General features: G+C 51.9%; 1 protein-coding gene across 2 annotated transcripts; it reads left to right on the forward strand.

The window, feature by feature from the left end:
- Positions 1-286: 286 nt before the first annotated feature.
- On the forward strand, positions 287-23,411 carry CDHR1 (cadherin related family member 1). Of its 2 annotated transcripts, none has more exons than XM_032141579.1 (17): positions 287-565; positions 1,231-1,326; positions 2,242-2,387; positions 3,525-3,575; positions 4,756-4,845; positions 5,116-5,202; positions 6,321-6,434; positions 7,520-7,663; positions 9,068-9,146; positions 10,543-10,643; positions 12,882-13,085; positions 13,437-13,589; positions 15,708-15,872; positions 16,354-16,421; positions 16,885-17,113; positions 17,799-18,056; positions 18,790-23,411. In XM_032141579.1, exons 1-17 carry the CDS (start codon positions 511-513, stop codon positions 19,327-19,329), a joined length of 2,580 nt encoding a protein of 859 aa, XP_031997470.1. In that variant the 5' UTR covers positions 287-510; the 3' UTR covers positions 19,330-23,411. The 2 variants fall into 2 exon arrangements, with proteins under 2 accessions (XP_031997470.1, XP_058292426.1); XM_058436443.1 differs by having other exon boundaries at positions 328-565; positions 9,077-9,146; positions 18,790-23,395.
- Positions 23,412-24,562: the final 1,151 nt, after the last annotated feature.

Genomic DNA, 24,562 nt, shown 5'->3' on the forward strand with positions numbered 1-24,562 from the left:
TAACTTTTCTTCTGGAATGCTTAGCTCAGAGAAGACGGCTAAGCCCCTGAAAGTCACAGAGGAAGTTGATGAGAAAAGAAAACTTCTGCGAAGCCCAAGCCCCTCCAGGACTTAGGTACCCTGGGAAAGCCTCAGGACAACCTGGGAGAAAGACACTCCTGTCCGCCACGGTGTCCTGTCCAGGACCCGGGGCCGCGGGCAAAGGGGGCGTGGTGGGCGGGGAGTCCTCTTGTCACGCCCTCCTGCCCCCGCCCGCTGCTGGGAGCCTGTCGCTCCGCTCTGCGCCGCTAATTGGTCTCGTCAGGCGGCCGGCAGGAGCAGATCCGAGCCGTGTCATCCTCTTAGCGCCCTCACGCCACCCGCCGCTCCCGCCCCGTGCCCCCTCCCGCCGCGGCTGCAGTCGCCGCTACCCCCATTGTTGTCTCTGCCCTCCCCGCGGGCCCAGGGCATGCTCCGTGCCCCTGCGCCAGGTCTCGGCGGCGGCAGGCGACACTCCGCGCCGGCGGAGACATGAGGCGCGGCCGGTGGGCCGCCCTGGCCCTGGGGCTGCTGCGCCTCTGCCTGGGTGAGTGGCCGCTGGGCCGCGCTGGCCGCGTGGATGGCGAGGGAGGTGGGCGCCGGCGTCACCCAGGTGGCCACAGGGGCATGGTCCTGGACCACTTCCAGAGTGGGACTCAGGCTGGTGGACAGGAGCGGAGAAGTCCTTCCATCTTCCTGGCCCATTCGGTAGTGGGGAGTGGGGTAGCGGAGTAGTGGGGAGCTCTGGGGCGCTTCTCCAGAGCTGGCATCCTAGAGCCCCAGGGTTTGGCGTCCGGACCCCCGCTGCTCTCCGCTTGCTGGGAAGCAGAGCTGTAGGCTTGGTGGCAGCTCCGATGCTGCGTGGGGCAGGGGATAGTGCCCCGACTCGCGGCGTGACCTTGGCTGGGGCACTCTGAGAGCGGGTGCAATCTGCCCATTGATGAAGGAGGGGTTGAATTGCTACTTGGGTTCTAAGCGCCCACATGCTACGTGTCCCTGACAAGCCCGAGCCCACCGGGGGTGGAGTGGGGGTCAGGGGCATCCTCTGGGCGGCGCCCCACGGGGGTACCTCGGTGCACTTGGGTTCGGGAGGCAGAGCGCCCTCCTGCCTAGTAGCTGGGCCTGACGCGGGACCGCGCTGGTGCGAAGCTCTCTCCTGGTGTCTGGGTGTCCGTTGTCTGGGTGTCCGTCTGTTCTGTGTTCTTTTCCCAGCTCAGGCCAACTTCGCGCCCCACTTCTTCGACAACGGGGTCGGCAGCACCAATGGAAACATGGCTCTGTTCAGCCTCCCAGAGGACACCCCTGTAGGTGAGTAGCCCTGGCACCGGCTGCCGATAGGTCTCCCTGAGGGGTGCAGGCAGGCTTAGAACACAAAGTGCCCCAGGCACCACCCAAGTTGCTGCGCGGGCCCGGGGGCTCCTTGTTTGCTTCCGGAATTCCCCTGGGCAATGGCAGGAAAGAAGGTCATTGCTGCCATGGCGACTTAAGTCTGGCCAGTCCTGGAGACCAGTGCTCCTGCCCACAGGCAGGGTCACCCCGCCAGGCAGGCAGCTACAGCGGCCCCTTATGGCTGTGTGACCTTGAACAAATGTATTTACTTCCCTGAGCCCCAGGTCTCTAGGCTTTAAAACGGCCTAAGAACATCCAGCTTGCTGAGATATGCAGAGAGAGGGGAGGAGAAAGGGGAGATTTCACACTCCCTCTCCCTCACTTGGTGGGCATTGGGAACCCGGGGAAAAGGGAGAGCAGAGCAAAGCAGGCACCTGGCTCAGAAATCCCTGCAGAACCAGGTCCAGGCAGCGGGGACAGTGGTGCACTGTGGGTTACCCCTCCTGCCTTAATGGCTGCTCCCATTTCCCCTTCCCTGTACCGAGGAGCCCCTCAATCTTGGATCCTGAGAGAGGAGTTATTACCAGGCTGAGCAGAACATAGGCACTACAGTTAGGCACAGCAGACCTGCACCTGCTCTGTAACCCGTGTTATAGATTACAATCTGGAAAGTGGCTGATCATCACATCCACCCGCTGTGAAGAATAAACATACAAAGAGGGAAGCAGCCAGCAGGGGTGAGGCCAGCAATGAGCACAAAGTTCAGGGCAGTACCTTTGGCACTGAGTTGAATAGTCACTTTATAAACAGCTGAATCGTTGGTCCTGAGCAGCTGCCACTTTTAGGAAAAGTTGGGTCTCAGATTCTATGTCTCTCCACTGTTTTTCCTTCCAGGCTCTCACGTATACACCCTGAATGGGACAGACCCTGAGGGAGACCCCATCTCCTACCACATCAGCTTTGACCCCAGCACTAGAAGCGTCTTTTCTGTTGACCCCACTTTTGGAAACATCACCTTGGTTGAAGAGCTGGACAGAGAGGTACGGGGAGGTGTGGGGAGTGCTGCGGGGCCACTGCCTGTAGACAGGCCTCAGTGGGCTGAAGTTCCCCTAGAGCACGTTGGTTAGAACCTCTCCGCAGAGTAGGGGATGAGGGGGCACACCCCAGGCACATCCACTCTGTGAGATCTCTGGGCCACTTCCCATCAGCAGAGTGGGCTTTAATTTCATACTCCTTGTTCACACAGAGCAAAAAGTGGGCTCCTTTAATGAGCACCTGCCAGCCCTGCTAATCTTTTAAGCATGTTCCATTAAAAATAAATCCGTTTGCACTTTGAGGTTTCTGAAAGAAACCTCACAAAGTGATTTTTCAAGCCTGTCCTGGGAAAGGCACAGGAACTCAGAGCAGGTCAAGGCTGGAAAGGGTGGTTGGGAGTGAGTCTGAGTTTGGCAGGGCTCTTCCGCTGTACACATTTGAGAACTTGCAGGCGACAGAGCATGGGCTTTTTCAGACCGCACAGCAACCTGGTGTGTGGCTAACTGGACCTCAGCTGTGGGGATGCTGCCAGCTCTGGTGACAGCTTCCACTAGTTGCAGGACAGGGTAGAGAAAGGAAAGGGAGGTCTCAGGGACTGCTGTGGGGACACAGCAGTGGAGCCTGACTGTGCTGCCAGTACCCCACTCCCTGGCACCAGCAGGATCTGGCAACATCCGATACCCCACCCCACTGAGGTCTCACCATATCCTGGGAGCACTGAGACACCATGGATATGAGCCTCTGCAGAGCCCTGGAATGTGGAGAGGTGTGGAGAGAGAAGGGGAGAAAAGGGAAAAGAAAGAGGAAAAGTCTTTATGGGACCTTGAGCACACTAAGGTGGACATCTTGCCTCACTGTGGCAGGAGAGTATTTTCTCTTGGAGCCCCAACAGAGCCTCTGGGTCTCTGAGTTTATAAGAACCCCAGACACAAAAGTCCCAAAATAAGGTCTCAAGCATGGGGAGAGGCAGCTTTCTACTCTGCCAGGAATGCTGTTGCCACCACTCACCCTACTCCAGGGATCCATTGGCACGCCCAGGCCTCCTCTGATGGGTGCGTGGGGCAGGGAGAGCTCCATCCAGCCACGGGGGTCCTATGGCGTGTCAGACTCCTGGACACTCACTCAGTCCCTGTGCTTCACAGAGGGAAGATGAGATTGAAGCCATTATCAGCATTTCTGATGGCCTGAATCTGGTGAGTGCACGCCCAAGACAGTCCCTGGCAGCCTGCAGTATTTGGGCCTGAGAAGGGTGAGGCTGGCACGATTCCTGCCCAAGTCTTCATGGGGGTTTTTCTGCAAGTTTAAGCCAGGGCCCAGCAAGACCTGCCCAAAGTGCCCACAGGAGAGGGCTGCAGCAAGGCCAGGGGGAAGGAAGGAAAAGAAGGAATGGAGAGATCAAGCTCTCTGAGCTGAGCTTCTAATGGATCTAACCCACATTCCACAGCATCTCCTCAAACTTGCCCTCCCCATCTGCCTCCCCCATCCAGGTCTTGGCCTCCTGCTCAGTCACCTGAGCTGAACACCCCACAGCAACCACTTTCAGCGATCATCAGTGCTCCCTGGATAACTCAACAAACCCCAGGGGCCTACTGGCCTCCAGGCTCCCCGACCTCAATTGCCTCTGAAGTTGTCACTATGGAACAGAGTCAGATCTGCCCACTCTGAGGCTCAGAAGGCACTAACATCTGGCTTCTGCCACTGGCAGGATGAAAGCTAAGCTTCTGTCTTGTGTTCCAGGACTCCTCATTGGGCACCATCTGCCTCACTGTCTTTTCTCTCACATCCACCCCATCCAGGCCATAATCTAGCCATAAATCTACTTCCATCCTCAGCTACCATGCATTTCACTCCTCTTTGCCTTTGCACATGCAACCCCTTCTTCCTGGCACACTCTTTCCTTCTGGCAAACCTGCCTCATGGATTAATTCTCACTCCTCTAAGAAGCCCACCTGCTCTCCACCACCACAACCCAGGAACTCTCAACCCCATCAGATGCATTTACACAGGCCATGTGTGTGCGCTGGTGCAATGCAGGGGCCCCGCCCTCAGTGCCTGGCATACTGCTGCTATCACCTTTAGGAGATCATAAAGTGTTTTTTAATATGCTGATCTTTGCCCTGATATCCCAGCCACCATGACCACTGTAAAATAACACACCATCAGACTGTCTTCTGCCTCCAGGATGAAACACAATGTTTGGCACTAAAAGGCAGCTTAATGTTTATTGCATTAATGAATAAAAGAAGGAAGAGAGAGAGAGAGAGAGAGGAGGGATGGGCAGAGACGTGTACCTTGGAGTGATAGAGGTCACTATCCATTCATCCCTCAGAAGGTCTCATCGCACTGGCTCTTGACCCCTCTGCCCCTTCTCAGGTGGCCGAAAAAGTCGTGATCCTGGTGACCGATGCCAATGACGAGGCGCCCAGGTTCATCCAGGAGCCTTATGTTGTCCTGGTTCCCGAGGTGAGTGAGGAGCCGCTAGAGGGGCTGATTGTCCCACCCAGGCCCATACTCTACCCCTCACCACGTCTTTTTGCTCCAATTTCCCTTTCCCTCTTTCCTGCACCCTCTCTGAGCCCAGCCCCCACTGGATGCTCACACATTTTATCCTCAATTGTTCACCCTTTTTGACACTTCACTCCCCGACCCCACTGCTGCATGCCCCTATGCCTCTGTCCCCATGAGAATGCTGTCACTGTCTCTGACCCTCCCCTGTGGCTGTGACCCCCTCAGGACATACCTGCTGGGAGCATCATCTTTAAGGTTCATGCGGTGGACAGGGACACAGGCTCTGGAGGGAGTGTCACCTACTTCCTGCAGGTAAGGTGGGACGTACAGGACCTAACCTGGGGCTGGGCCGGAGGGGACACCTAGATGGCCCCTAACTCCATTGCCCAGGCCCTTAGGTCGGTGCCTCTACGATTCCCGAGGAGTACTTGAAGGGGTGGGATGGGCAGGAGGGGATGTGAGAGGGACAGAAGCCTTCTTTCCCTGATGGGCCCATCCTGGCGTCCTCTAAGTCAGCCTGTCCCCTCCCTCTTCCCACGTCCCCAGGACCCTCAGCCCTCCACATCCCCAGCCCTTTCCCCAGGGGCTGCCACATGGGTGGAGAACCCCGTGTAGGCCCAGAAAGGTCAATAGAAAAAAGAGCAGAAGAGACAACACTGAAAAGAAGCAGAGCTCTGATGCCCCTAACGACACAGGCCCAGAAGTCCCCTGGACTGCACGGGTGCTGGAGAGACCCCACCCCTCACCACTCGAGTGACCTTCAGCGTGTTATCTAACTTTCCCAGCTCAATTTCTTCATGTATCACATGGGAGTGATAAAAACACATCCTTGTTGCATTGTTGTGAAGACTACATTCCTGTAAAGTCCCCAGTAACAGCACCTGGCACAAGCGCCTGACACTACCCAGCCAGAAGGGCCCCCAGGGACCCCACCAGAGGCCGGTGCTCCCTGCCTGCCTCCTTCAGGCTGCACACTTTCTCCCCCAATGCCACGCTGCCTCGGACTGGCCCGCAGTCACTTGCTTGGTGTAGGGTTTGAAGGTCCCAACGTTTCTCTCCTTCACTGTGGTTTTTAACCCCTGGCTCCCTCCAGGTTAGATCACTCTGCAGACATTGCCACCTGCTGGACCCTCCAGGCCAGGGCTTAGCCCAAAGCTGAGTCCAAGAAAATTTGTTTTCCAGCTGAGCAGGAGGAAAAACAAAGGCCCAAAAGGGAACGTTGTGTTTTTGACTGAGGGTGTGGGAGGGAACGCTGCAAGTCCTATAAAGGAGAACCTGGGACCAGAAAAGCTGAGTGTTCTGAAGCAGGAACCTCAGCCCTGAGGCCCTGTGACAAGGGGCGGTGAGGACCCCCTTCAGAAAGCAGAGCGAGCATTCCTGGGTCTGGCCTGCATTCTTGCTGAGGTCCAGCCGGCCCCTAATTCTTACAGAACCTGCACTCCCCATTTGCCGTGGACCGCCACAGCGGTGTGCTGCGCCTCCAGGCTGGGGCCACTCTGGACTACGAGAGGTCCCGGACCCACTACATCACCGTGGTTGCCAAGGTAACACAGCAGGACAGGGGAGCATCTAGTCTCTCCTCAGCCTTCGGGTCGGAACCAACTTAGGTTCTACAGGGGAGTGGGGGCAGTTTGGAGAGCAGGAGACATGATGGGCATGGGGAAATAGGGAGCAGCTGCTTGGAATCTTTCCTGCCTAGACATATTCTCCAGGGAGGCTGGGGTCTGTGGGCTGTGGAAGGGCATATGCCTCCTCGAAACTAATGGGCCAGGATCCCCTAGGTAAGACTAGGTGGGATGGTCAAAAGAATGGCGTCCCCCTCAGATCCTCAACAGCATGGCCTCCGGGCACCTCCCTCTCGCTGGCCAGCCTTGCTCACCCACCTCCTCCTTTCTGTGTGCCCAACCACCCCTTCTGAGCCTCATTTTGCTGATCTGCCCATCCCTGAAGCTCAACTAATACGAAGCTCAAATATGAAGCTCAGCCTCCTATTTCTGAAGTGTGTGGTGTGGGAAACATTGGAAACCAGCAGGTGCCCACCAAAGCTTCTTCCCCCACAAAGAGCGCAAAACCCCAGCAGTCCCTCTAGGCCCAGCACTTTCTTTTGCAGGCAAGCCCCTGCTGGTCACAGCCTGGCTTACAGGCCATCCCACTGCAGCCTGTACCAGGAGGCCCGAGTCAGCCTCGCCTGCCCATAGCTGCGCGGGCTGGGCTGGGTGCACATCTCCATTATGATGCACAGTGCGGGGCCCAAGTCCTGCTGTTGTGGGTCCCTGACACTCAGCACAGGCCAAGCACGGAGTAGATCCTCAGGAGGTGCTTGAGGCTTGGTTTCTGGCTGGGAGGGGGAATTTAGCTCTGAATGCCCCGTCTCCTGCCACTTATCTGATATGATTTCTCTGGAGAGAGAACTAACCCCACTTGCAAAGGAATGGTGGCACTTTAACATTCCCAACACTCCTGTGAGAGGAGAATTATCTCTGGGTGACACAGAAGCAAATGGAAACTTGGAGAGCACAGCTGGCCTCACAGCCATAACGGGGCAGAAGCCAGGTTCTCACGGATTCCTTCCAATTCCACATCCCAACTTTTCTTCACTCTCCTTCTGTGGCCCCCGATTCTTCCGCAGGATGGAGGTGGGAGGCTTCATGGGGCTGATGTGGTGTTCTCAGCCACCACCACGGTCACGGTCAATGTGGAGGATGTTCAGGACATGGCCCCTGTCTTCGTGGGCACACCCTACTATGGCTATGTGTACGAGGACACCCTTCCGGTGAGTGGCTGTCCCCCTCAGCCAGCGTCCCCTCCAAATGCCTCCTGCCCTGACCGTTGTGATTTTAGGGACCCCCTGCTGGAGATGGCTGGGCTGGCCCCGGTTGCCCTCCACACACAGAGGCCAGCTCTGGACTCACTCAGCCTCAGGCCATGAACTGGCCCTTTTGCCCCCAACTAGACCATGAGCTCCCCGTGGGCAGAGACCAGGCTGGAGCCAGGCCTCGCTAGGCCACAGCTTAAGAACTCTGTGCAATTGAATTGCTTTCTCAATTTGCATTTGTCTGATTATTCTTGACTTTTTTTTTTGGAAACGGAGTCTTGCTCTGTCCCCAGGCTGGAGTGCAATGGTGCGATCTGGCCTCACTGCAACCTCTACCTCCTGGATTCAAGCAATTCTCCTGCCTCAGCCTCCTGAGTAGTTGGGACTACAGGCGCACACCACCATGCCCAGCTAATTTTTTGCATTTTTAGTAGAGACGGGGTTTCACCATGTTGGCCAGGCTGCTCTGGAACTCCTGACCTCAGGTGATCCACCCACCTTGGCCTCCGAAAGTGCTGAGATTACAGGCGTCAGCCACCACGCCCTGCCTATTATTGACTTTATAAAGCAAAAAGAAACACTTTTTGAGGACCCAGTGGTAGAGACGGGCTCAGAGTGAGGGAGAGAGATGCTGGACTGCTCTGGATGGGGGCTGCAGGGTGGGCCAGGGTAGGCCCAGGCCATCCCACTGAGGAGCTAAGGGGAGGAGGTGGTGCTGAGGGACAGGGCTGAGGGTAGGCTCCAAGGGAGGAGGCAGCACCTGGGCTGGGTTAAGAAGTAGCCTGGAGTGGACCAGAGAGAAGGGACTGTGTAGGGGGGCTTAAGAGGGGACAACAGGCAGAAGTCAAGCAAGACTTATACAGTTGGGGCAGCCCTACCCCCAAACCCTTCCAGCAGCACCAAAGGCCCACAGGATAAAATCTTAATTCTGGGACCTCACATTTGATGCCTGGCCTCTCTCCCACCTCTCCCTTCATGCACCTCTGGGGTGGGATGAAAGCAAAAGATGGAGAGGGCAGTGAAAGTAAGGCTAGAGAGTAGGGAGCAGTAGAGGCAAGGGCTGAGTGTGGTGTGTGGGCCAGAAGGTGGTGCAAGAGGCCTGAGAATCCCTGGGCAGCCCAGGTACTGGCCCCTACCAGCGAGGAAGAAGCAAGGGCTCAGGCTATCCCCCCAGCCCTGGAGGCCAGTGGATGCTTCGAGCCCCCTGCAGAGGAGAGCAGGGCTATATGCTCCACGGCCACCTAGAGGCCTGACCGTTTCCTGAGTGGGGGTAGCACCTCCTTTTCAACATGGGGACATTGTTTGGGGAGGGGAGGGCCCCCATATTGCCCATCAGGCAGCGGCTGCTCCTGTTTCCCCGAGGGCTCGGAGGTACTGAAGGTGGTCGCCATGGATGGAGATCGGGGCAAACCCAATCGAATTCTCTACAGCCTTGTGAATGGTGAGTCTGAGCAGCTTTAGGGGCTGCAGCTTTGACTCTCTAGGTGACCACAGCAAGGTTCCCCAACCTCTCTAGATCCCATCTCCCTCACCAGGAGTACAAGATGTATGGAGAGGAAGGGCTGTGCCCAAGACAAGCAAGTCTCTGGGTTGTGTGCTTCGGCCCCTGCCTGTCATGATATCCAACAGCCAAGAGAGCATGGGGCAGGGGCGCTGAGAGCAACACAGAGGTGCTAACCCATGCTCCTCTCCCCCTGGGTATTTGCTCCTTGATGGGAATGTGTGGCAACATTTCTCACACTTTTTAGGTGGCTATGTATTTTCCTCATTCTTTTTCATTGTTATCCCACAGCATATAGCTGAATTAAATGAATCAAATGCAGTGGTGATATGGCATCTCCCTAGCGCTAGCCCTATATATGGACAAGAAAACTGAAGTTCAGAGAAGCTAAGTAGGTATCCCAAGTTTCCATCATTGTATTTGAACCTGAGCCTGCTGGCTCCACAGTCTGTGCTCTTCGCACAGCTGGGCAGCAACTGAGCCAGATGAGCTGTCCCTGGGCTAGGCCAGGGCATCAAATCTGGTGCCTGGTACCAGACGTGTGCATGTCTATATGCCCCAGCCTTTCTCTAGGACATGCCTGTGCATGCTCACTTTCCAGCAGCTCACATGTGGGCTGCCAGCCTCCTTTCCCCAGCCTCACAGGACCTCATCTGCCTTCCCTCCCATCACCACTGCAAACCTTTGCCCAGTCCCTGAGCACCCACCCCATCTCCTGCCTGCACCCACCAAGGGATCCCATATTTTTATTTTTCGCTGGGCCTGCAAATTAGGTAGCTGGTCCTACCCAAGAGCAATAAGAAGCCATTAGAAGGTTTTCAGCAGGATTACAGCCACTTGGAAAGTTCACCTGGCTGCTCACCAGACCAATGGAGTTCCCAAATTTGGAGAGTTGGGCCAACCAAGATTTTCAGGATCCACTGCACACCCTCCCTCTCCTCTCTTTATTCCCTCCCTCCTGTCCCTTCTTTCCCCCCTCCCCTTCCATGTCCGTCTCTCACTGTATGTCCTCCTGCTTCCTTTCTCTTTTCTACACACACACACACACACACACACATGCACACATGCACATATAGTATTATGCATAAGAAAAGGGACACAGTATGGAACGTGGGAGCTGGACAGAAGTGAGTTCAAGTCCCAGATCTGCAGTAACTGTGTAGCCTTAGACAAGTTACTTAGCCCCTCTGAGACTGTTTCCATGTTGACAAGACACAGATGACAGGATTCCATTCTATGAAGACTTCCTTAGGCAATGCAGGAGGAGCCTGCGGCACGACTCCCCCGTGCCTCCCTGTGGTCCTGTGCAGAACTTCAGGGTGCATCTCTCTGACAGGGAGCGATGGAGCCTTTGAAATTAATGAGACATCTGGAGCCATTTCCATCACTCAGAGCCCGGCCCAACTCCAGAGAGAGGTGTATGAGCTGCATGTACAGGTACCCTCCCTCCAGCTTTGTCTTCCCTGCCCACCTTTGGCCCTGGAAGGCTATAAAGGTGATGAGACCCAGGCCCTCTTTCCTGGGGCCCATAGTCTGGGGAGGGGGCTAGATGTTGTTCTAAAGAGCACCTGTGCCAGACATGAACTCACAAACAGGGAGTCACAGAAAGGCAGGAGGAGGTGCGACTGAAGCAGTAATACCTGAGTATGGGTGGGATCCTGCAGGTGCATGCTGCCAGAGGTGGGCATTGGGTGGGTGGGGGTGGAGTGAAAGCATTCCAAGCCAGGAAAGTGCAGCAAGCCCAGGCTGGAGGGGAGAGAACTGATATACTGGGGGAAAAACAAGGAGTCAGGTGAGGCCAGAGCAGAGAAAGGTGGGCAGCCTGGAGAAGGAGGAAAGGTGGACTCCCAGGCTGGGGCCAGAGGAGCAAGGTCCTGAATGGGAGGTATGGATCTGTCGCTAGAGCTGGGCATGTGACCTGTGAAGTCACACAAGGACTATACTTAGGAGGATCCCACACTAAACTTAATGCTCGCTCTCTGCTGTCTTGGAATTCTTAATAATTTCACCAAGGGATCCCATATTTTTATTTTTCGCTGGGCCTGCAAATTATGTAGCTGGTCCTACCCCAGAGCAATAAGGAGCCATTGGAAGGTTTTCAGCAGGATTACAGCCACTTGGAAAGTTCACCTGGCTGCTCACCAGACCAGTGGAGTTCCCAAATTTGGAGAGTTGGGCCAACCAAGATTTTCAGGATCCACTCCCGGGCATAGGAATTCAGTGTTTGGGGCAAACCCAGGAATCTGCATAATATAAGCACCCAGGTAATTCTGGTACCAGTCCCAGCCAGAATTTGAGAACTCTCGTCTCAACTTGGGTTCAGAGGGAACTAGATGAGAGGTAGAGCCATCGGCCAAAGTAACAGAGGAAGAGAGCCTGTGGGGCTGAGGGTAGCTGGGATGGAAGAAAGGGACAAATTGAAAAGTATGCATGAGGCAGATTGCACAGAATGAGGAAATTGGCTGATCTTGAGGGAAAGGGATGGGAGAGGGATAGATGAAGCCCAGGTGGTCCCGTGCCATCAAGAGTACAGAACAGCAGGCAAGTGAAGTAGGTGAGGAAGGATGCATTTGAAGGCTTGAGGGACATGCAAGTTCAAACATCGAAACTTGGGCATACAGGTTTGGAATTGTGGGAGAGAATCAACCTACAGGTAGCTGTGGAAGGCATGGGAGGGAATAAAGGCACCCAGAGGAAGAAGAAGAGAGAGGACAATTGACCAAGCACAGCTGCGGGAGCTGTGTGAAGAGGCTGAGAGTGAGGAGGAGGAGAAGGGCAGGTAAAGGAAACCCAGGAGGGATCAGAGAGGTTGAGGAGAAGGTGTAGAGAGCAGAGTCACATTGCCACGGGAATAGAGCACTTGGGAAGGAGAAAGAGTAGCAGTGCCAGATACAGTGTGGAAGTCAGGGTGAAGTATCTGAATGAGGGGTGGGGTGAGAATCAAGAGGGATAGCAGTGAAAGTGTGAAGGAGCGGAGTCCAGGTAGGGTTATTTTAGGATACATAAGACCAGAGCATGCTTACAGAACAAGGGAAAGGTGGTCTTGAAGAGCTTCGTAGGATATCTGCCACATGGTTCACAAGGTGCCTATGGGCTCTTTGCCCTGGCTTTGTAGGCTGCATTAGTTATCAGCTGCATAACTAATTATCCCAAACTTAGTGGCTTGAAACAATACACATTCATATCTCATAGTTTCTGCGGTTTGGGACTCCAGGCTCAGCTTGGCTGGGTCTTTGGTCTCCAGGTCCCTCACATGGTTGCAATCAGATTGTCAGCCAGGACTGGGGTCTCATCTGCAGGCTTGACTGGGAAAGGATTGGTTTCCATGCCCACCCAATTTGGCAAGACTCAGTTCTCTGTGGGCTGTTGGACTAAGAGTTTCAGCTCCTTGCTGGCTGTTGGCTAGAGGTCACCATTAGTCTCTGTCAACTGTAGCTGCCTGCTTCATCAAAATCAGCAAGAGAGAGAGTTCACAAGACAGATGTTACAATCTCTTGTCACGTAATCATGAAGTGATAGCTTGCCATCTTTGCCATATATTATCAGTTAGAACCAAGCTGCTAAGCCAGGACACACGCAAACGGGGGGGATTATACATTCTACAGGGGAGGTAGGAGCTGGACCATCTGAAGGGTTCACCTGCCACACAGCCATAGCCACTTGTCCCCATCCCAGGTGACCGAAATGAGCCCTGCTGGGATCCCAGCTGCCCAGGCCACCGTCCCAGTCACCATCAGGATTGTGGACCTCAACAACCACCCGCCAACATTCTATGGAGAGAGTGGACCCCAAAACAGGTTTGAGCTGTCCATGAATGAGCACCCACCCCAGGGAGAGATCCTGCGGGGCCTCAAGATCACCGTCAATGACTCCGACCAGGTGTGTGGTCCTGCCCTCCACTCTGCCTTCTCACAAACGGTATGGAGCCGAGGTCCCAAAGCTAACTGGGTCTGCATCAACCTGCTCTGCGTATGTAGCCTGGGCCAGGTGGGCCACAAAATGAATGAAACAAGAAGTTGTAACCAAGGGGGAGAGGAGGGAGAGTAACCAATCAAAGACTATCTGCTTAGCCTAAAGGCACTCACAGTCCATTCAGAAGGAAAAGTCAGATGCAGAAACTCTCTTAATAATATCTCCCAGGGTTAAGGGCATGTGAAGACTTCTATATAGTATGAATATGAATTTCTATTATCATTCATCTTCCTTGTTTCCACTCTCCAAATTCTCTAGGGAGCCAATGCCAAATTCAACTTGCAGCTGGTGGGACCCAGGGGCATCTTCCGAGTGGTTCCACAGACAGTCCTGAATGAAGCCCAAGTCACGATCATTGTGGAGAACTCAGCTGCCATTGACTTTGAAAAGTCCAAAGTATTAACCTTCAAGGTAGGTGGTGCCCTGAGTTCACTGCCCTGAATAGGAGGGTCCCAGGAATTCATACCAGCATCTTGATTCATTCTTGAGGAGTCTCTTGTCACTCTCTGCCCTTCCTGGCTCTACTCTTTTCTTCTCCAACCCTCTGCCACTCCTGCAGATTGCTCACAGATCCAGCCTCACTGAGCTTCCTGGCTTCCACACCACAACCAGCCCCAGGAATGCAGGTGGTGGTATGGGATCAAAGGAAAACTACCAATATAATTTGCCATGTTAATAGATTGAATAAACTATTTTATTATCAAGATAGATGTTTTATCACATGCCTTGACACTTGTCATCTCTTCTGATAACAATCTTAGCTGAAGAGGAAAAAAATACTTCTGTGATATCATTAGTAATTATGTAACATCATAAATGTATTATGAAATGCATATTATATATGAACATACATAATATGTTAATAGGAAAAGTAAATACTTCATTGACACTATTAAAATTATCTTATTTATAATTATACACATATACACATACTGTCCTATAGCCTGCATCATGCTTAAAAGTAAAATACTATTATAAAAGCAATCCATGAAATTGGGAACAAAGCATGGATGCCTGTTATCACCACTATTATTTAATACAATATCTGAAATAACATTGTTCCTGGATAAGGAAAGGAAATAAGAAGTTCAAACTTTAGAAAGGAGGAGAAAAGACAGTCATTATTTGCAGGTGATGATTGTTTGCTTAGAGAATCTGACAGAAAAGACAAAGAAAAAAAAACTGTTAGAAACTCAGCAAAATTGCCAACATGGCTGATTACAAAGTTAACGCACAAAATCCAGTAGTTTTCCTACATACAAAAAAAATAAGAAAATATGGGATAAAAATTATCTTTTACAATAACAACTAACACATAAAATTTGTAGGAATTACCATAAGAAATATGCATCATGCAAATGACGAAAAATGCTAAATTTTACAAAGAGGCATAAAGAAAGAGATGTAAAGGCATACCTTGTTTAAAAAGTTCAAACTCTCCTTAAGTTAATAAAGAATTTGGTTGGGCGTGGTAGCTCACACCTGTAATCCCAGCACTTTGGGAGGCCGAGGGGGACAGATCACTTGAGCCCAAGAATTTGAGATCAGCCTGGGCAACATGGCAAAAGCCCATCTTTACAAAAACTACAAAAATTAGCCAGGCATTGTGGTGCACGCCTGTAGTCTCAGCTACTTGGAAGACTGAGATGGGAGGATGGCTTGAGCCTGGGAGGCAGAGGTTGCAGTGAGCTGAGATAGTACCACTGCACTCCAGCCTGGGCAATAGAGCCAGGACTCATTTTTTTGTTTTTTGTTTTTGGTTTTGGTTTTGGTTTTTTTTTGTTTGTTTTTTGGTTTTGTTCGTTTGTTTGTTTTGAGACAAGAGTCTCCCTCTTTCCCCCAGGTTGGAGTGCGGTGGCGCAATATTGGCTCACTGCAAACTCCACCTCCCAGATTCAAGTGATTCTCATGCCTCAGCCTCCCGAGTAGCTGGGATTACAGACACACACCATCACACCCGGCTAATTTTTGTATTTTTAGTAGAGACGGGGTTTCACCATGTTGGCCAGGCTGGTCTCGAACTCCCGACCTCAGGTGATCCACCCGCCTTGGCCTCCCAGAGTGTTAGGATTACAGGCGTGAGCCACTGCACCTGACCCATTTTTTTGTTTGTTTTTATTTTTTTAAAAAAAAGAATTTAATACCCCCAATTAACTCTTCCCTAGAATGTCCTTTGGACAGGTGGCAACAAGGCTTGACAAAATTAAACTGGTTTTTATATGGGCTAATAAACTTATAAGAATAGTTAAGACAATTGGAACTGGAAAGGATATGCAGCTCAGTGGAACAAAATAAACTGACCCCAATACAGATGGAAATGACAAGAAAGCTGGCATTACAAGACAATTGACGGGGTAGGGGAAGATGCCAGGCTTTAGAGGTGACACAGGAATAGCTGGTTGGCAGCTGCGAGGAAGACTGGGAGACACGGCAGATGGATGCCAGATCAGTCCTGGGGAGATGAGGTGGGAAGGCTCTCCGCAGGGTGAGTGCCCACCCAGACAAGTCCCCATTTTCCCCCCTTCCCAGCTCCTGGCTGTTGAAGTGAACACCCCGGAGAAGTTCAGTTCCACAGCGGATGTTGTGATCCAGCTCCTGGACACCAATGACAATGTCCCCAAGTTCGACTCCCTCTACTACGTTGCCAGGATTCCTGAGAATGCCCCAGGGGGCTCCAGTGTGGTGGCTGTCACAGTGGGTTGGGGATGGCCCAGGGACTGGGTGGGATAGGAGGCCTTGTGAAGCCAGACAAATCTGGAAGGTCATTGCAGTTTGAGTGGCAGAGCCCACACTCATTAGCTGTCCTTGGACAAGCTACTTGCCCTCTCTTAGCCTCAGTGTCTTCATCCATATGATGGGTATTACAACACCTCACAGGACTGTAATGAGGATATATGTGTAAACAACAATCACAGGGCATGGGACCCATCTCCTCTTCCTCATTTATAAAGGAGGGATGAATGTTTTCCAGATCTAAATCTCTTGGCTGTTTCAATACTTAAAACTTCTTGGAGGAAAACTAGGGATCCCGGGCAGGTCTCTCCACCAATTTCTCCCCAGTTGGGCAAATCCCAAATCCCCTTGCTTTGTGGTTGAAAGCACCCCTCAGAGCATTGGAGCTGCCAACATACCCTGACAAAGAGGCACGTGCCACCCAGGGCTCTTTCTCTTCCAGGCTGTGGATCCAGACACAGGACCCTGGGGCGAAGTGAAATATTCCATCTATGGGACTGGGGCAGACCTGTAAGTAGATCTAGAATCCAGGACAGGGCCTTGGGCAAGGGGATTGGAAGGCTGAGGGTGGAGGAGGTCTGTGGCAGAGGCAGGAGGGGCCTGGGAGGGACAGGAGCCTGGATGAAGAGGAGTGGAGAGAGGCAGTGGAAAGCTGAGGCAGAGGGTGAGGAAGTTCAGGGCCCAGGACCTCAGGAGCCAGGCAAGCAGGGCTGGCTGGGGAGGGGGCAGGCCATAGGAAGAGAGAAAGACTATAACTGGAGTTGTTAAGCTGGATAGTGACAGATGGGTGAGTCCACGTGTGGATCTACCTCACTTAGACTGCAAGGATAGGAGGGAGCAGGTGGGACACTTTGGAGGAGCTGCATGACATCTCACTGCTGCTTCAGGAGGCAGCTCATTATTGCAGGCATATGTGTGTATGCACATATGTGTGTATGCGTGCACACCCATGCCTATGCGCTCTGCCTGGCAGCTTCCTGATCCACCCATCCACTGGGCTTATCTACACCCAGCCCTGGGCTAGCCTGGACGCTGAGGCCACTGCCAGGTACAACTTCTATGTGAAGGCAGAGGACGTGGAGGGCAAGTACAGCGTAGCTGAGGTGTTTATCACACTGCTGGATGTCAACGACCACCCCCCTCAGTTTGGAAAGAGCATTCAGAAGAAGACGATGGTGCTAGGGACCCCAGTGAAAATTGAGGTGAGTTTTGGAGGCAGCTGAGCTCCCCTAAAAGCCTGGGTCCAGCAGCTGCAAGAGATACTGGGGCATAAGAATTTCATTGAAGATAAAATTTTTTGGCCTCCCACCATGGGCAAAGGACTTTAAGACATTTTGTGTATCCCCATCCCCACCTCAACAGAGAATTAAACTCTGAGAAAGAAGACATTGCTATTCAACAAATGAAAAAAACAGGCCAGGTGGGTTAAGTGTTTGGCTTGCCTTCACATAGCTGGTCTGCCTGCTTTCGAAAGAGTGGTTTTCTCACTGCACTTTGTCATTTTGCCAATGTGGCAAAAAGCACGAACTCTGAAACCCAGCAGACTTGACTTTGAATCCTGACTCCCTTTCTTAAACCTCTGCATCCATGGGAAAGCCACTTTGCATCTAAGCTTTCGTTTCTGCCTCTGTAATATGGATTCACCAATATTTGCTTCCTAGACTTGTTCTGAGAATAGAACCGGGTAGCCCATGTGTAAGGCCTACATAGACCCTGGCTTATAGGAGGGCATGCGTTCTATTCCTTTCCCAACTCAATCCTCTTAAAACAGGATCAGGACCATTTCCCATCAACCCAGCAAGCCCCATATGACGTGCTGATTTAGCCAGTGTACACAAGGATGGTCCCCCCCAAAGCCCAGCTCTGTCTGTCTCTCCCTGTGCACAGGCCATAGACGAGGATGCAGAGGAACCCAACAACCTGGTGGACTATTCCATCACCTATGCAGAGCCCGCCAACGTGTTCGATATCAATTCCCACACGGGGGAGATCTGGCTCAAGAATTCCATCCGCTCCCTGGATGCCCTGCACAACATCACACCTGGAAGGGACTGCCTATGGTCCCTAGAGGTGCAGGCCAAGGACCGGGGCTCCCCATCCTTCAGCACCACAGCCTTACTCAAGATTGACATCACAGATGCTGAGGTGAGTACAAAGCCATGGTCAGGAAAAAGGGGTCAGCAGGCCAGCTCAGACCTCTCTGCAACGTGGGCAGAGCGAGAGGGACCATCTCCAGGCTTCCTCCAAAAGACACTCAATGTTATCAAAGGCAGCCTGTGCCATCAAACACACAGGCTTTGGAAGCGGGTTGAGTTTCTGATTCAATACTTATTAATGGTGTGACTTTGGGCTTTGCTAGCCTCTGTTACCTTTCCTGTAAGATGGAGATAAGGATGTCTCCTTCACACGGGTGTTGAAAAGCAGAGTGAAATCATTATGTGTAGCTCTCAGCTCAGTGTCTGGCAGAAAAGTAGTCACTTAAGAGATTCCTGATACATCTGGGCAGATGGACCCCCTCCCCCACTTGCCACAATCAAAGGCAAGTGATCTCCTACAATCTCAAGGACAGACTCCAGCTAAAGCACGAGTTCTGAATCCAAAAGAGGTTGTTCGCATTGCGTTCTGTCTGAGCATATTGTACTAGAGAGTGGTCTGCACCATGCTGGGTCTGCGTGCATTTTTCTGGAGAGCTGCATGCATCATGCTCTCTCTGTGTGCATTTTCCTGGACAAAAGCCCATAGTGCCTATCAGATCCTCAAAGGGACTCCTGACTCCAGAAAGTTTAAAAACCATTAGGCTTAAGGAAGCACACGCCTACTCTGTACTCCAGGGATCAGGTGGGAACAGCTGAGTGCAGACAGTGGCTTTCTCTTTCAGACCCTCTCCCGGAGCCCCATGGCTGCCTTCCTGATACAAACCAAGGACAACCCCATGAAGGCCGTGGGTGTGCTGGCCGGCACCATGGCCACCGTAGTGGCCATCACTGTCCTCATCTCCACCGCCACCTTCTGGCGCAACAAGAAGTCTAACAAGGTCCTGCCAGTGCGGCGGGTGCTCCGCAAGCGGCCCAGCCCTGCGCCCCGCACCATCCGCATTGAGTGGCTCAAGTCCAAGAGCGCCAAAGCCTCTACCAAGTTCATGCTCAAAGAGAAACCTCCCAATGAGAACTGCAACAACAACAGCCCAGAAAGCTCCCTGCTCCCGAGAGCTCCGGCTCTCCCTCCACCACCCAGCGTGGCGCCCAGCACTGGCGCAGCCCAGTGGACCGTGCCTACCGTCTCTGGCTCTCTCACTCCGCAGCCGACCCAACCCCCACCAAAACCCAAAACTATGGGAAGCCCCGTCCAGTCAACTCTGATCTCTGAGCTCAAGCAAAAGTTTGAGAAGAAGAGTGTGCACAACAAGGCTTACTTCTAGTGTGTGCCCTATGACTCCCTATCTTTCCTCCACCCCGACCCCCACCACCCTGCTGCTCGGACTATGCTCCCCTTCCTCTGCTCCTTAAGGTCACTGACCCGTTTTGTACAATGGTATAATTCCCACTGTCCTCATCTCTACCGCCACCTTCTGGCGCAACAAGAAGTTGCGCTCTGACAGGGCTCTAGTCAGGGCCTTGGGCAAGACATTGGGCTATAGGATGCAACTGGCAAATACTTCCCCGTTACTCAAATCCTTGGCACTACTACAATGCCCTCCATTCTTCAGGGCTTGGAATTGGCGAGAAGCCAGCTCTATGTGTCTTCTACTCACCCATCCCAGACCTCAAAGTCCCTCAGGTTCTACTGGGATCTCATAAACATCCTTATTCAAGCAGCAGGGCCCTGGCCACGTGGAGCAACACTGACTAGAATCTGGATCCTGAGGCCTACAGCTGAGAGCAGGAGCAGGAAAAGGAGGCTCAGCACTGTCTCAGGCTGGAGGTCAGCGAACCTCGTGGGCTGTAGGAAAGCAAATGTAGGTAAGGGGAGAGCAAAGATGCACGGAAAACACACTGACTGAGGGACTGTGCCGGGATGCATTTGGAAACATACAGCATTCTGTCTGCGCAGAGACTGTGGACCCTGGTATGCCCACGTGGGACCAGGGACACAGAGGTGGAAGATGGGCCTCGCCAAGAGTGAGGGCAGATGTCTCCAGCCAGGACTGCCCTGAGCCCAAAAATGTCAAAGCTGGAGCTATAGAGGCAGCCCTAAAGGCATCTAGAAGAGCATCAGGGCCACTCTCTGAGGAGCTGCCCCACCAGCCATCCTTGAAGAGACAATTCAGGGCAGTTGATGACTATCAGGGCTGAGATGTGGGGAGACTTCCGTTTTTATCCAGCTCTTCTGCTCACATCGCGTAACCTTGGGAAAGCTGTTTAAAGTCACTGATCATCCTCTTCCTCATCTGTAAATGAAGAAAGTAAGCCCTGTCTGCCTCACTTGCAGGTCTAGGGTGAGGATTGAAGAAAATAGTGGTGATGGGGGCTTTAACCAAGTGCAAAGCGACATGAATGCAAAGTATTTTTCTGCAGCCCAGTTCTCTGGGTGCAGCTCTTCCAGAAAGTATTAGAAGCCTCACAGCTACTCTGCCAGGCACCCCAGCAGACACTGTGCTAGGCTTAGGGGCTACCACTGGATGATGGCCTGCCGTAACTCACACACCTCTCCTTCCGTTCTTCCCTCATCCCATCCCCACTGTGGTCCTGGCCAGCTACCGTCAGAGAGAACCAGAGCTCCAGGTCTCCAATTTGCCAAGATGAAGAAAATGAGTTCCCAAGAACGGGAATGCTTTGCCGGAGGCCACACAGCAGGTTGGTAGCAAGGATCTGGTCTAGCCAGGGCAGAACTCATCAGCTTGTGACAACCTTCCCCAGGAGAGAAGTCATACAAGGCCTCTGGGGTTAATACAAATAGGTTGTGCCCTCCTTTAAGGAACCTGCTATCGGAAATCTAGGTGTGTGCACAGAGAGAGAAAAGTAGAACAGTTCTTTGCATTTGACTCCACTCAGTAACAACGCTTTTAGAATACAATGGTGATTTTAAAGAGATCATATGCACATGTGGCTTTCCTGATTTCTGAGTCTGTGTTTGGAGGTGTTACTGAGATGTGCCAGTGTGCAGAATCTTAGCTGGGGTTTCTATAGTCCCCAACTTGAACAGCATTAAGCAAGAGGTGGACTCGAGCAATCCAGGAGCCCAGAGTGAGCAAACAAGTACTTTCCAGCCAGTGTTTCAGGAGAGGACTGTGCTGGATCATGCTTGCCCTCCACAGGGAATACAGCATCCTTACAGCTTGCACGCAATGAACCTCTTTTGTAAATGGAAAATAAAGTCTGTTACCCAAAAGACATGCTGATCCCCTGCTCCCTGCTTTCATTTGTGTTTGCCGACCTGTGGAGACCAGTCTTTCTGACACACGGCCAAGCTTAACTTGCCTCCTGGCTCCTTCAGCGGGTGGCTCCATTCTTTGACCCCCAGATCTGACTCTAAAGAAGGCTGAAAAATTTTGTCCAAATTGCAATGCATATATCTTGAACAGCAGGACATTTGCAGACCTTGTCTACTGGACTTTTCTCCCAAACAGGACAAGCCCAGGCAGGGCTGCATGGAGAGGAATGGAACCTGGAGCTAGAATTAATTGCCCATTCTCCCACCCTACCAGTGCAGCCCGGCAAGGGCAGGAATTGGGAGGCCTAGGGTGGGCATGAAATCTTGGGAAGCACTGTTGTCTCTTAGACAGTGGTCATAAAGACCTCTGGGCTGGAAGCTCAGGCTTGCAAGTGGATCCGGGACCGAGGGTGGTCTCTTGGACAACCCCAGGAACTTGAACCAAGGCAGAGCCAATCTTGCAAACTGGCCATGGATGGGGAAGTGCCCAGTAGCCAGCATGAGCCACACTAAGAAAGAGAAGGAGGGTGCAGCCAAACTTAAGGCACTGGCAAGTGTGGTCAGCACTGGAAGAGACCCCGCCAGTGGGGTGAGGCCAGCCAAGTCCCTGTGTTACGAACGGTGGGCCAAGGGGCTGCCTGCTCAGTCCCAGCAGGACAGGCAGAGCTCCAGGCTGGCACCATGGTAGGCCTCCAGGGAAAGAGCTGGGAGGCAGGAATGGCACACTGGGCAGGCTTGCCTATTCCTGGCCCTGGGAATGGAGCTGTAGCCTCATGGACAATAAACGGATGTGACTCCAAGGACTCTGCAGAGTCATTTTCCTCCTGCGGCTGAGCTCAGATCTTCCAATCACATGAAATAACAAAGTGCTTTACAGTTTGACAGCCCTAGGTCTGAATTCTGGTTCTGCCATTAATTGTGACTTTGGATAAGAGGTCAAGTCTCTCCGGGCCTCACTTTCCTCATTAACACAGGGTGCAAAGTATGGTTGCAGAGAGGATGAAAAGTGCTAAGATATGTGAAGTGCCTAGCACCGGCTTTGTATCTACTTACACAAGCTTAGTAGACACTTGCCGTGACTGTGGCCCACATACTAGAACACCATGTCCTGAAAGAGAGGACCCCCTCCATGCATCATCATCCTCCGGGATGTTTCCACCCACCTGTAGGTCCAGAAGCTTTTACTTCATGCTAGGAGAAGAGAAGAGAGTGGATCCAGAGGGAAATGGAGGACAAGGCAGATGCCACAGCATCTGTGGCCTGTGCAGCTGGCAGCCTGCATTCGGGCATCGACATTCCAGGGCAGTTAGGAACAATGAGATGTCCCTAAGAACTTGTGGAACTCTGTCCTCAAGCAGCTGTCCCTCAGAATCCAGCTGGAAAAGTGTGTTCGGAGCTGGGAAGGAGCCACCATGCTCTGCTTCTCTAAGGATTTCGGCGATTCTATTTTTAGGAACTGAAGGCGTTGAGGGAATCCAAGGCCAGTCCACCTGCCAGAGGTATTGGCATCTGTTGACAGGCAGTGGCACATCCTGACAGTCTTCAAGGGCCTTGGCCACCAAGGGATGGAGAGGGAGAATGGAGAAGATGCCGTATGAGGAATGAGGCGGGAGACTGGCATGTGCCACATGGAGGACCGCTTAGGAGACTTACAAACAACCTGGGGAGGGGTTCTCTGAAGGGCCTAGTTTCCAGAATTCGGTGGTCATGGCTTAAGCTACCATCCTTTGATCAATAAGGCAGAGTAGCAACAGGCTGATATTGGGGACATTGGTTTGATGTTATAAAATCATGCACATGTACCCCTTTTGAGGCCTGAATGAGGTTCAGTTGTTTATTCATTTCTCAATAATTTACTCAGCCATTCCTAGGGTGACAAGTTTGGAGTATATCATCTGTGCCAGGCTCTCTTCTAGGTGTTAGGTGTATGTCTCTAACAAGATAGAAGGAAAGAAGAAAAGAAGAAGAACAACATTCCTCTCTTAAATTGTTAATCGCCTGGGCCTAGGGAGTCTTCATTTTAAAAGCAAGTAGCCCTGCTTACAAATGTCTCCTCAATCAAAGGCATTTGCCTTAAACTTGTATGGTCTAAACTCTAAATAAATAAACTTCTCAAGGGCATGACAACTATATCTGAAACTGTAGCATCTTTTCAACATGAATTAAACAGAACATGTGAAGGATATTAGCCTAGATATCATCTTATTACATATATATATTTATAAGTATACACATATGTAGTCCTAATAAGATCTGATATTCCAAATGACCCTGTCTACGTGCTGAGTCACATTCAAAGAAAGCACAAACTGACGTAGGTGCCTGAAATGATGGTAACATTTATTATTGTGACATTTACTGAGGGTTTACTATGTGCCAAGTATTGTTCTGAGAACTTTACATGTTAAAAAAAAAAAAAGCCTCGTATAATTATCAGAATAACCCTATGAGGTAAGGACTGTTATTATCCCCATTTTACAGGTGAGAAAACTAAGGTAATTTTATTACTCTATTTTATAGGGGAGAAGACTAAGGTACATGAAAAGAGAGTAACTTCCCCGGTACAAAAAAGCCAGTAAGAAAACCAAAATTTAAGCCCAAGAAACCACATTCCAGCCAGGGTCTATTCTTGCATCCCCACTGTGAAATTGCCTTATTCAATCTGAGTAACGGGAATCTTTACTCTAGGGTTTTTCAAGGGGCAGCCCAAGCATCTTAAAAAGTATCAGATTCTCAGAAATCCTCCCTAGACCATTTTCTCTCTCCCTAAATTTCTATGTTTACAGAGGCAGCTGAATACTGCCCTGCCCACCAACATGCTCCTGGCTCTCCGCCTGCACTGCTTGCCCCTCTTCCACAGCACTTCCTTCCTCCTGACCCCTCTGTCTCATGTGCACCACCAAGCTTCTTTTGCTTGGTGTGAAGGTCTGAACATCCACTCTCTCCTTCATGGTAGCCCAGGCTATTTCATGATGGCAGCACCCTCAAGATCCATAGACCACTGTATTAGTTCGTTCTCATGCTGCTAACAAAGACATACCTGAGACTGGGTAATTTATAGAGGAAACAGGTTTAATTGACTCACAGTTCAGCATGACTGGGGAGGACTCAGGAAAGTTACAATCATGGTGGAAGGGGAAGCAAACATGTCCTTCACATGGCAGCAGGAGAGAGAAGAATGAGAGCTGAGTGAAGGGGGAAGCCCCTTATAAAACCATCAAATCTTGTGAGAACTTACTATCATGAGAATGGCACAGGGAAACTACCCCCATGATTCAATT

The sequence above is a fragment of the Hylobates moloch genome, unplaced genomic scaffold (genome assembly GCF_009828535.3).
Source record: "Hylobates moloch isolate HMO894 unplaced genomic scaffold, HMol_V3 SCAFFOLD_3, whole genome shotgun sequence".
NCBI lineage: Eukaryota > Metazoa > Chordata > Mammalia > Primates > Hylobatidae > Hylobates > Hylobates moloch.

Bases quoted from the DNA above. Each gene is read 5' to 3' on its own strand.
- CDHR1 (XM_032141579.1), top strand. From the start codon at position 511: ATGAGGCGCGGCCGGTGGGCCGCCCTGGCCCTGGGGCTGCTGCGCCTC. The intron at 7,664-9,067 runs GTGAGTGGCTGT...TGTTTCCCCGAG, and splicing joins TGTACGAGGACACCCTTCCG to GGCTCGGAGGTACTGAAGGT. The intron at 16,422-16,884 runs GTAAGTAGATCT...TCTGCCTGGCAG, and splicing joins TATGGGACTGGGGCAGACCT to CTTCCTGATCCACCCATCCA.